This window comes from Polypterus senegalus, chromosome 13 (genome assembly GCF_016835505.1).
Source record: "Polypterus senegalus isolate Bchr_013 chromosome 13, ASM1683550v1, whole genome shotgun sequence".
In the NCBI taxonomy this organism is placed as follows: Eukaryota; Metazoa; Chordata; class Cladistia; order Polypteriformes; family Polypteridae; genus Polypterus; species Polypterus senegalus.
In genome coordinates, this window is record NC_053166.1 from 18,826,477 (window position 1) to 18,839,965 (window position 13,489).

The following is a 13,489-nucleotide window of genomic DNA, read 5'->3' on the forward strand; positions in this document are numbered from 1 at the left end:
CATCCAAGCTCCATGAGGACAACCACCAGGCACAACACTCAAATCCAGGATGCTGGATCTGTGAGGTAGCAGCGCCAACTGCTGTGCCATCATATCAAGCATCAACAGAAAAGAGAACAGATGTAAAAAGATTTTTGGAAATGGGGTTCCAGAAGTAACGTTTTTATAAAGTGCCCCCCCCAGTATGAATTAGATGACGTCAGCCATCACATGCAGTAAACTGTTTTTGTGTTACCCAGCTCTGCCTGTCATCAAGAGTGACAATTAGCTTCTCTCTGTTTTCTCCATCCAGATCAATGTGTGCAGCTCTATGAAGACAAATTTGCTCACGACGAGCTTGAATGTAACTGTGCCCCACAATGCGAGTGAGTAAAAGCACCTAGCATCTTTTTCTACTTTCAGTCTCCTTTTTCAGGTTTTTACAGACCCTTTGGAATTTTATCTTGCCTTTGTGCTTTCAGCTTAGTTAGCAAATATTTTAGTCAGTAGATACAAAGCAAAATATTTGGATCAATCCTATACTGAACGCTTGTACAGAAGCATACTTACATTTAAACAAACTTTCAAAACCAGTGTTAATGATATAGTTCAATAAATTGCATGTATAGTGGATTTAGAAAGTATTCAGACCCCTTTCCTTTCTGCATGTTTTTTTGTGCTGTAGATTTAATTTTTAATGGATACATTTACAATTTTTGCCGATCAATCTGCACCCAATAACACTTAATGATTAGTGATAAGCAAACTCCACTGTGTTCTCTTAGCCTCCAGCTCATAGAAATCACTGAAACATCACCAAACTCTGCAAAATTCATTGAAGTCAATGGGGAAGGACTTACTGAACTTGATTTGACTGGATTATAATGGTGCAATCATCTTTAAGGTGTCCTTGAGGGGTAGAGAAACGTCTGCCAACTATACTGCACCGATTATTGTGCCCAAAAAAGGTGACCAGAGCTGTGCGGCAGCAGTGCCAACCACTGCACCACCAAACCTCCGTGAGATAAAAGAATAAAGAATACAGTCAGAGATGCACAATCATATATATCATCAAAACAAGTGGAAATTTCCAAAACTGTAGTCGAAAGTCAGAAAAAAAAAATATGTAGGTCTTTTAAAGGCAGAAAATTCAAAGTGGAGCATCATGATTGAAGCCACTGGCTCATTTGATTTATTTGAAGTCGCGCTGAAGGCTCTCTAAACTGTTTGTGCTTTGTACTTTTTCTTCTTTTAAAAGGACAGAAGTGTCTTGTAAATAGTAATAAATCTTTCATTGTTAATATTATTTCACAGAGTCTCCAGTGTTTCTGGGGGGTGTGTAAGGCTCTTTCAAGATTTGTTTTTTATCTCCACTTGGCTAATTATGCATACACTAGCCATGTGCGGCCAACTACGTTGCGCGTGTTAAAGTTGTCTGTGAAGGGCTCCCTGTTTAAACGCGGCTGCCAGTCGTGAACTGGGCCCTTCGTCACACAGCATTATGATTTTCTATAAGGGAAACAAAATTACAAAAGAAAACCCTTGGACATTGATTTGATAGGAACGGCCTACTCAGAATCACTGTCCGAATCGTAATTATGTGGTGGTGTAGGAGCATTTCTGTTTCTGTCTGTTCACAGTCCATCTCGTTTTCACTCTCACGATCTCTTCTCAACCTTTCTCAGATCTCGCAGGTTGCTTTGTGGCAATCCATAGAGTAAGGCAGTATACACGGAGCAATGGTTATAAAAGGGGGACACATAGGTATCCAGTCTCTTTAAAGCTTAAATAGAGATCACTTCACTGACATGTGAGCAAGCCACGGTACAACTGTGAGACGCGCAGCACTCGCCGGGTACAACGTAACAATAATAATTTCCAGAACGTGCTGTTACGTTGTCATTCATTTTCCCCACTGTCTTTCTTTCACTCATATGTTACGTAGGCACGTACCTTTCATCTTCGGCAATCTCATTCTCTAACCAGGCCTCAAGAGCTAACCAGCGTAACACTGTCCACCACCCCTTTCGTTATTCCGGCACATTGTTGACATCCGTGAGTAACAACAACGTACTAAACTGGACGGTGGTCTATGCATGCGTGGAATTCGCGGACAAACAAAGATCAAGATCTAAATGAAGATCTCTTTAGTTAATTTAAAGCACAACAATTTGTTTAGTTTGAATGTCTGTGTTTTGAGGTGTGACTGGCGTACTACAGTCTTCAGTAGTATAAGCCTGGAGGAGATTCTTAATGCAATGCCTATGTTTTAGCTGTCTCTCTACTGCCATCTAGTGCTTCTTCTTCTAATTCATTCGGGACAAACAAAGCTCAAGATCCAAATGAAGATTACACTGTATATAGAGATAGGGCACGCGCCTCCTTCTCTTACACTGACATGGAACTCGAAGATCGATCTGCACATTTGGCGACAAGCAGAGATAACTCTGCTGTATATATTTCATAAAAATAACATTTTGAGAACCTGCATTACTTACTTATCTGTTCTACCACTAAGTCCTGCGGAGTCTGTAATGGACATGATCAGCATTATATACACAGGGGGCAGTCTCATCCAATATTGGCTGTTATAGCTCTGAAGGATGCTGCCCTGGCCTCACAAAACATTATGGGGCTCCTAAACCAGCCAAATTGGCAGAAAATAATTTGTCGAACAAGGGAGAATGAATACAAACACAGCAAATTTGCTGCAAATAATGTTTTGGCAAAATTCGCTGATCAACACTAATAATGACCGAACATAAACGTGAGTTCAGAAAGGTTTGCAAATTTATTAAAAAATAAAAAATTGAAATCTCCAATTTCTAGGAGTACTCAGATCCTAGGACGGCACGGTGGCGCAGTGGTAGCGCTGCTGCCTCGCAGTAAGGAGACCTGGGTTCGCTTCCCAGGTCCTCCCTACATGGAGTTTGCATGTTCTCCCCGTGTCTGCGGGGGTTTCCTCCAACAGTCCAAAGACATGCAGGTTAGGTGCATTGGAAGTCGTAAATTGTCCCGTGTGTGTGTGCGCCCTGTGGTGGGCTGGCACCCTGCCCGGGATCTGTTCCTGCCTGCTAGCAGTCCCCTGTGACCGTGTGTTAGGATACAGCGGGTTGGACAATGACTGACTGACTGAAATCCTTAATTCAGTACTTTGTAGAAGCCCCTTTGGCAGAAATTCCAGTTGTATGCCTTCTTGTGCAAAGTTTGGAGAGACTTCCCCACCTGGATTTGGCCAGTTTATCTCATTCCTGCTAGCAGATCCTCTCAAGCTCATTTAGACTGGATGGGAAGTGTCTATCCACACAAGTTCTATGGGATTTAAGTCTAGGATTTGGCAGGGACACTCAAGGCCACTCGGAGACTTGTCCCCAAACCAAGTCTTGGCTTTATGCTTTGGGTCACTGTCATGTGGAAAGGTGAACTGTTGCCCAGTCTGAGGTGGTGTGCACACTGGAGCAGGTTTCTTTCAAAGATCTCTCTGCATTTGACTGAAATTACCCTTCTGTTAATTCTGAGCAGTCTCTCTGCCACCGAGAAACACCCCCAAAGCATGATGTTGCTACCACCATATTCCACCAATGTTAACAGAATAACAGAAGGAAGGGAACAGAGCAGGGAACCACGTCACCTGAACTGGAGTGTAGTCGAGTCCCTTCCACCTGTTCTTCGATATTTTCAATAATAGTTTCATCTATATCGGGGTCTAAAAGGGCCGCCAACATTGTAATTTCTTCCGATAAATCTTCAGTTCTCTCTCTGAAATACGTAATATCTTCGGCAGAATCCATTTCATCGGCAGCAGTAAGCATTTTTCTAATTAATTCTTGTGCTATCGATTCACCAATCAGTAACTAGAGGGCGTGTTAGAGCCCACCCTCTCAACTTTGACGAGTGAAAGTGACAGTTTTATTTCAAGCCGTACTTCATGACGGTTTGCAGGAATGTTACGGACAAAATGAAATAAATAAATAAATAAATAAGCAACGGAAAACATATTTCGTGACACATTTATTTATTTATGCTCTCATTTCATGATGTTTATTTATTTAGGCTCTCATTTCATGACACATTTATTTATCTGTGCTCACATTCACAGTACTTTTATTTATTTACGCATTTATTTATTTTGTCCCAAATATTCCTCCACATGGCCTGGCGCGCGCACACTTTACTCACAGAGACACAATTAGGGGCGCAATGAACCGATAAATAATAATGAAATACATTAATCAAATGAAGGAAAACAGAACATACAATATAACAAAAAACACGTATGCATCAGGCCTTCCCCAGATCCCCGACGGCGATGATCTCTTAAAAACAGCTCAATAAACACCTAACAATAAACTCAAACAATAAACACTAAAACAATGTCCAAAACACAGTCCAATTTGCCTGGGGCACTTGATAATGGATGGTTGAATGAATAATCCTGTGAACGGTTCACTGTAAGCAATGTAAAGTTTGCCCTACCGGTTTTCTGATAACGTGACTGGCAGCGCTCCCTCTGTTAAAGACGTATCCAATTTGTACAAACTCACACAAAGAGGCAGGCACAAACCACACCATACATCCAACCAGGAACAAAAGACCAAGATAACCAGTGGGTAATCGAAATATGTGTGAACAGTGCACAAATGGACAGACAGACGGACGACCGCCATCCTTCTTCGGCGTCTTCCCGCCCGTTCAGTTTTCATCCCAGCAGGTCCTGCTCCCTCTGAAACTGTCCAATTGCGTTATACCGCTGGAGTCGCTGGGAGATGTAGTGCATTTCAAATAGCGCTGCTATAACGCCACACTGAAAAATGTGATCAATTTTCTTTTTTTATAATAGAAGGAAATACAATAAACAGTACGATCTAAAAGAAAGAAAGAAAGAAAGAAAGAAAGAAAGAAAGAAAGAAAGAAAGAAAGAAAGCATAGCCAATGCAAAAAATACGTCCTAAAGATAAAGCATAAAACGGAACTCACAGTAAGCGACATTTGGTGCTTTCTTAATATTGAACAAAACAAAACAGCAAATAAAACAGAAAGATGCAGAACTGGCCTGTATTTTACAATGAGATTAATGAGTCCGTGTCAACTTCTGAAAAATGTCTGAAGACATCCTCATAATAAGAGTCAGGACCTCGGTTTTACGTCTTTTTTCAATTTGACATACCGTAATAAACTGTCGATTCTCCCTGAGTTTTATAAGGCGGATTGGTATTTTTGAGGATGAAAGCATAAAAGTTGACGAATAAGAAAAAATTTGCTTGATCAAGAAGTGTAGTAGTGAGTATTGCAAACGATTTTGTAAAACACGATGTTTCCCCGTCTGGTGTCACTCTTCGTAAGTGATAGTATTTGGTCAGTGTCGCATAGATACTGTAGCAATGTTACAGCAGAGGATGGAGAGTTGTGCCTGCTGGTACTTTTAAGAAGAAGACGATGGAGTGTCATACCCATTGACAAAAAGCGGTGAAGGAAGGACGAGTGTAACATTCTCGTGAGTGGGGCACCTGCATGATGAACAGAAAAAATTTAGACGTTTTTGCAGGTCTTCCTTGTGTTTTGATGACCTGCTACATCATGTTCAGTCCTTCGTTCACATTCTGGCACTCTTGTAACCAGGCTCTTCTTGAAATTAACCATTTTGGATACACGCAGCGCACGGTGAAAACACCACAGCCGCACGATTGGAGGAGGCGGGTCTCCATGACTGACGTCATTTTCGACCCGCCCAGACCGGACGCATTTTGCACATACTGTACCTGGGTTGCCTGGTCAGGGGAGATCAGGGCCATTTTTCGGTCGGCGTGTAATTTAACATGGGTGAATTTTAAAAAATAAGGGTGTATTATTCATGTGAATTTCCTTCTTATTCTAATGGGATTTCATATCTTCCACGTTTCCACTGCCCCCAAAATATCAAATAATCACAAAGTCATTGTCCCACCTACTCATCCCGACGCTCATGTGTAATTGGTTAGTGGTCCGAGTGGGTTGGGACTCATGCCTGATTGACAGTAGCATTCTCATTCCGCCCCAGTCTGCTCTCCTCCTGTTAAATGTTTCTTACTTTATTAAGAAGATTCCGATTTCCAGCTAAGCGCAGAAACAAGTCTGTGGCTGGTGTAAGCTTGGAGATTTCTGTGAAGTTGTCTTAGTTTTACATGAATTTTAATAAACCTTTTTGAGTATATTTCAGTGTAATAATTACCATATGTACTGACAATTCCTGAAATATCGAGGTACGGGCAGAGATTCAACATTAAATGGAGGACAGGCCAAGAGTTTCTAGGTAGTGTTTGTTATGTAAATGATCAAAAAGTTTTTCGGTTTTTAAATGTAACTGAGATTGCACATTATATTTGGGTTGGTTTGCAAAACTATACTTTGAGTTATTCAATTTTAAAATGAAACTGTCAATTCATATCAGAGCACAGAACATTGCCTTTACTTGTTTAACTGCTGTTTCCGCTCAACTAGGGCCAGGTTACAGGCAGCTGGAGCCAATCCCAGCAAGAATCAGCTGCAAGGGAGGGTCAATCACAGGGCAGTACGTCACACACACACAGTAGGGTCAGCTTAACAGTCCATCCAGCTAACCTGCATGCCATTGGACTGCATCCTATGACAGGGTTATATGCAGAAAGCTCATTAAACTCTAAAAACATTAACAGTTCATTACCTGATTTTTTTCATTAGCACAGTTGTTTGACTTGTGACATATTTTAGCCTGAGTTTTATAAGGCGGATTAGTATTTTTGAGGGTGAAAACATAAAAGTTGACGGATAAGAAAAAAATAAGTTTGATCAAGAAGTGTAGTTGTGAGTATTGCAAATGATTTTGTAAAACAATGTTTCCCCGTCTGGTGTCACTCTTCGTAAGTGATAGCATTTGGTCAGTGTCGCATAGATACTGTAGCAATGTTACAGCAGAAGATGGAGAGTTGTGCCTGCTGGTACTTTTAAGAAGAAGACGATGGAGTGTCATACCCATTGACAAAAAGCGGTGAAGGAAAGACGTTTTGGATAATAAAAGGTGCTCATCATTTGTGAATATAGCAGAAGGCATGCAATAATGAAAGTTCAAAGTGATTTTTCATCTGAATAATTAAAAATTTTTAGTACAACGGTAGGCAGTATGGTGGCACAGTGCTGTGCTGTTGTCCCTCACTAAGGAGACCAGGGTTCACGTGCCTGTGTGGAGCTTGCATGTTCTCCTCGTGTGTCCATGGGTTTCCTCCGGGTGGTCCAGTTTCCTCCCACAGTCTAAAGACATGGTGAATTGGCAATGCTAAATTGGGTTTGGTGTGTGTGTGTGTTTGCCCAGCAATGAACTGGTGCCCTGTTCAGGGTTTGTTCTTCCTTTGTGCCCTATGCTAACTGGGATAGGCTCCGGCACAAGCTCTGCCCCAATGACCCTACTCTGGATTAAGCAGGTTAGTAAATGACAAGTACAACTGTTAGTTAGTTAGTTAGTTACACATAATAGGCAACATAATTTACTTCTACAAGTGACAACACCTTTCTTTACGATCTGTTTTTGGAAACAGCCTGTATTAAGTGTGTAAATGAATACATTCACGTATTTGGCTGACGCCTTTACCCAAGGAGACTGACAACATTTATGATACAATGGCTTACATTTCTTTTGGTTTTCCAATTGGAGCACAGGCGGGTCATGTGACTTGCTCAGGGTCACACGGGTGTCAGTAGTGGGATTTGAACCCACAACCTCAGGGTCTGAAGTCCAAAGCCTTAACCACTACCACTGGGTGTGGGCTCTTTTTGGGGGATTTTGACTGAAGTATCTGGCAAACATGCAGGCTTTAATAATAATAACAATAACAATAATGATGATGATGATTATTAATCCTATAACAATAATTCTTTACTTTTGTGTAGTGCTATTTCCCACTACTCACTATTACTTCAGTGAGTAGAGAGCCACTTCAACCACCATTAATGTATAACATCCACATGGATGATGCAGTGTCAGCCATTTTTGGTCCAGTACACTCACCACACATTGGCTATTATCTGGTGAAGGAGTGTGAGACAGTTAGCCAATTAGAGACAGGAGATGATATGGGGGCCAGAACGATTAGGCCGTGGTGGGCAATTAGGCCAGAACATCAGGATACACCCTACTCTTCATGAAGGAAGCCCAGATATCTTTAATGACCACAGAAAGTCAGGACCTCGATTCATTCAAAGGATGCCACCATTTTTACAATACAGTGTCCCCATCCATACTTTGGGGCGTTGGGGTCCCCACACAGACTACAGGGTAAGCACCCTCTGCTGGCCTCACCAACACCTCTTCCAGCAGTAACCCTAGTTGATGTCCCATCCAAGTACTGGCCGGGCCTGGATATGCTTAGCTGCAGGCGGATGACCTCTTCTCAAGTGCATGAGAGTGACTTGCTCTTTTGTTTTCTGTTTCTCTAACAGAGAGGAAATCTTTGAGCTGACCCTTTCATCATCCCAGTGGCCTAGTGCTGTATATATGGTAAGGACTTGTCTGGCATTTATGTTTTATCTTGTTTGATGGCGTGAAGGCTAGGGGGCCGCCAGTGAGCCCCAAACACAAACACACAAGACAGTCCTGGGTTCAAATAAAGGATGTTTTATTTCAAGAATACCTCATATAACAAGCACAGAACAACTTGTTTCTTCTTTCTTACTCCTCCTTTTTTCTCCTCCGTTTACCGCACTGCTCTCCTCCAGTCGAGTGTTGCCTTCCTTCCTCCCAATTCTAACTCCCCTGGACAAGGCAGCGTGGTCTCTTTTATGGAGGACCCAGGGAGTATTTCCAGTGCCAGAACTTTGCACATTGTAAACTCTTCCCAAACAGAAAGAAGTGTAACTCCCTACAATACCCTCTTGCGACACCTGCGGACCCCAGCTGGGCTGTGCTACCGGAGTATAATTCCCTGAATTCCCTGCTGGTGTCCAAATGGACATCAACATCCTGGGCTGCTGCCATCTAGCTTTCTGGGGGAATGAACAGACCTTTGAGACTGTTCTTCCCTGCCCTTCCCTTTTATACCATGCAGGGAAGGTATTGTAGGTATATACAGTTAGGACGCCTGGGGCTTCCCTTCTGGGTAAGGATCCTTCTTCTCTCTTGGCAAGGATGTTCGTCCATCCATTATGGCACTTACAGTAGCTATTAAGTCTAATGGTGGCTCGGGCCTTGTTAAACATTTTCCAATATGACAAATATCTTCTGAAATTTTTTTCAGGTAAGGAAGGCAGATATTTGAAGGTACTTAATCTCACTAACAATAGTGCCATAGGGTGCTGTTGTGTTGATTAGCACATGCAAGAAAGGCTTTTAATGTGCTCTGTACACGTGACAGTTCTGACCCTATGAACCAATACGCTACCCTTTGAGTTCCGCTAAATTTTCCTTTCAGTGAATTCTGCGGGCTGGTCACTAGATGGCGCCAAATAACAACTTTACCTCAAAGGTGCGTTCAGGTGTTAGTGGCGTAGTTAGACATCAAGCTGCGGTCTGTCGGCTAAAACGTGAAATTTAGAAAACTAAAGTCTGAATTAGGGTAAGATAACCTTAAGATGGGGTGGGCATAAGAAATGTAATTAATTATTTTGTAAGGTAGGAGTACATAATAAATCAAATATTTAAACATATGCTTCATTTTAAATGTTTAACGTCTAATTATTTTCGATTGCAATAGAATTCTGTCATTTTTCTCCCTCGTGTATTGATTCATAGAGGTCCAAATCCCCAGAAAAGGATCAAATATCAAAAATAGTATTATTTTCATAATAACCGGCCTTGAAAAAGTTTAATCTAGTCTCTTATTTTGCAAAACCTGTCAATTTTAACCTATTGGGAGAGGCTCTTAGGGAGCACCGGATAAGAATCAGGTATCAAAAATATGATTATATTTGAAATCAGAAATCTCAAAACAGCATTAAAAACACTCCATATTGCCTATATTACAGATCCAAAATTTTTAGTTTTATGAAAAGGACTAAGTTTGACCCCTGGTATCCCATTGGGTTGGTGGCCTGCACAGCTTCAGCTTCTTCTGATCATTTACAGTGTTTGCTCTTTATCATGAAGGCATATTTTTCTTCACAACATGCGGCCCTTAAATTGACTAAAGATGTACTTTTTGGGATGTATACAGTTAGAAATGGGGGGGATGCTCAAAATGCTCGATGTCTTGCATAACTAGACATCAAATCAAGTCAGGTGGCATATCATATCAGGGGGGTGTTTCTCGTGTTGGTGGGTCTAGAGGTGCCTGACAAGAATAAACTGCAATGATTTCAACGTGTCCCTAAGTAATTCTTATGAACACAATCTGTTTGAAGCCATTGTTATTATATTAATATACTTAAAATTCATGGTGTCTGTTCCACTGTATAGAACAAAGTAACACGATACACTGAGAAACATCAAATGCATGAAGCTGAATGTGTGTTTGTCTGGTATGCAAATCCACACTAGTTTGGAAATTCTCTGAATCCCAATTTGTCCTGGGGAAGACCAGCGGCTATGTGTCCTTCTGAAAAGTGGTGACACTTTCCCCTTTATTAGGATTTGGCACAGCTATGTAAATTGGAGAATTTATTTAGTGACAACACCTACACTTTATTTCACTCTGGGCAGCACTGGGAACCCTGCTAGTACATCTCGATAAAAGAAAATGCTGCTGTCTTTCCTGCTGATGTCACATTTCAAACATTTGTAGTAATAAAATGTATTGCATTTGCCATTTCAACAGATGATGCATCTCAAACATCAGCACTTCCTTTATGAATCCCATACCAAATGGCATATAACAGAGACCTACACATTGCATTTTTCATTCCAACATATGGCACCCCGTACCAAAAGGAAAATAACAGAGACCTATGCATTAAATATGTCATTCCAACAGATGGCACATTGCAAATGTTAACACTGCTTGTATACATCCCAAACAAAATGGTATATACCTGAGACCAATGCATTAAATTTGTCATTCCGACAGATGACGCAACTCAAACATATCACTGCTTTTACAAATCCCATACCAACTGCCATATAACAGAAAGTTATGCATTACATCTGTCATTCCAAAAGATGGTGCATCTCAAAAATTAGCACTGCCTTTATGAATCTCATTCCAAATGGCATATAACAGATACCTACACATTGCATTTGTCATTCCAACATATGGCACCCTGTACCAAAGGAAAATAACACAGACCTATGCATTAAATTTGTCATTCCAACAGATGGCACATCTCAAATGTTAACACTGCTTGTATAAATCCCGAACCAACTGCCATATAGCAGAGAGCTATGCATTGCATCTGTCATTCCAACAGATGGTGCATCTCAAACATTAGCACTGCCTTTATGAATGTCATACCAAATGGCATATAACAGAGACCTACACATTGCATTTGTCATTCCAACATATGGCACCCTGTACCAAAGGAAAATAACACAGACCTATGCATTAAATTTGTCATTTCAACAGATGGCACATCTCAAATGTTAACACTGTTTGTATGAATCCCAAACGAAATGGTATATACCTGAGACCATTGCAGTGTCCAGTGAATATCCATATGCTGCTTCAGAATGGTGCAGAGAAGTTTATGGGGATCAGTAACTTATGATTGCATGGAAGTCACTTCCAGTTACAAAAAGCAGGGTCTCCTCACAGGCGAGTTCTTCTTTCCTTCAGAGTTATCATTCATTGATTTAGAGGTCTTTGTCCTTGCTTGAGTCCATTTGGTGCCTTCTGGCTCAAGAAGTCTTCAGAGGGGGGCTTCTGAAGAGATGTCAGTTCATCTCTGATTTGCACCTTTGTCATCAGTCCAGGCAGATGCTGGTACAAACTGGAGTTCAATCACTTAGATTGCAATGCCTGCATCCCTGTTGACTCTGCTTACCTCGCAGGCCTGGTGTGCCGCTAAAGCCCAGCAGAACAGACAATGCCAACGTGAAAAAAAAAAAGAGAAACTTGTGGGTTAAATGACACAAAATTTGTCTTGCAATTCATTATGCTGGAGGTGGGGGTGCAGAAGGGGATAATCGAAAGAGAGCTGAATTAATGAAGGTGCACGGATCAGTCCGACAACGCTTTAGTCACCACGTCCCCTTCAGAGGGGCTGCCACCAGCGATTTGTTAAACACTAGACCTGACACTCTGATCAGCTGAGGTGCTGATAAATATGTGGAGGAGGAATTGTAAGTGTGAGGTATACAAAAATTTTAAAAAGTGATTAATTTAAAAAAAAAAATTAAAAGTCGTTTAATGTGAATCTGCCTGCGAGGCTTGGGGGTAGAAAAAGGGACTGGAGAAACTTCCAAAATGAAACATGACAGAATGACAGCTTGTGAAACACCACACGGCTTAGGATAAACTAAAATGTACTTAAAAAAAAAAAACTAAAATCAAATAAAATGTAGGTGGGCTTCCTTCTTTTAAATGGTTCCCTGTCAGTCTCTTTGGATTGTCAATGTCAATGGTGTCTTGCCCACCGAATCAGAGAGTAAAATAGTATGTTGGGTTCTGCAGTAACGTCCATTCCCACCCCGAGGACCAACATCACGACACCGTGTGTTTAAAAGTTCACGCTTAAAATTAGAATGAAACAAATCGTCACGGTCAGGTGCTGTAATAGTCTACAATGTGGCTGTTAGGACCTTAAATTATTTAAAGCTCGGACTACCATCTCTGAATTACTTCGGGGAATTGCACTAAGAGGAGAATTTGTCAGACCTCAGAATTGAACATAAAAAATATTTATGGAGCGTCCTACGCCAATTCCCAGCAAGGAGCAGCAGTTTATGATTTTAGGATGTATGGCTTCACGATTTTACAACGGCCCTCGCCACACACTGGTACTCATGATGACATTCTGTAGTTTCCTGATACTAACCCTAAGGCTGTACCACAATAATAATAATATTCTAGAACTAGTAGGAGACGATAAAGAAGGAAAACATAATAAGTAAGGATATGGTGCTGAGTTGCACATGATTGTTGCCAAATAACGACAATGTCAAGAATAACACAGTGATGTGGACCAAGATGGAAGGACCGAGATGTACGCACTGAATGAAAGTAAGAGCTAACATTGGGTACCTTTATTTAACAATAAACACTCCAGGGATTGTTCCTCACTTGCACCTATGCTTGCTGGGATAGGCTCCAGATCCCCCATGACCCGTTTATAAAATGAATGCATGGATGGATGATCCACAGCTGGACTTTGATATGAATCATCTTCACAGAAAACTCCTTGTAAAGTGTCTACCGCAGCTATCCATGAGCTGTTTCTAAAGTCACATTCATTCTTCCAGTGTTTCGAATTGTCTTCCACCATTCTGTGCCATTAGGACATTAGAACAATCAGGACGAGATCAGGCCATTCAGCACACCAAAGCTCACCAATCCTGTCCGCTTAATTCTTCTAAAATAACATCAAGTTGAGTTTTGAAAGTCCTGAAATTCCTATTGTCTACCACACTAGTTGG

The 13,489-nt window shown here is 41.2% G+C and overlaps 1 protein-coding gene across 1 annotated transcript in view; it reads left to right on the plus strand.

The window, feature by feature from the left end:
• Positions 1–13,489, plus strand: part of LOC120542725 (amiloride-sensitive sodium channel subunit gamma-2-like) — a 57,995-nt gene that overhangs the window by 34,155 nt on the left and 10,351 nt on the right. The window contains exons 6-7 of the mRNA XM_039775363.1: positions 293–365; positions 8,428–8,485. Of these exons, the coding sequence (XP_039631297.1) occupies positions 293–365; positions 8,428–8,485 (131 nt within the window). The remainder of the gene's footprint in view (positions 1–292; positions 366–8,427; positions 8,486–13,489) is intronic.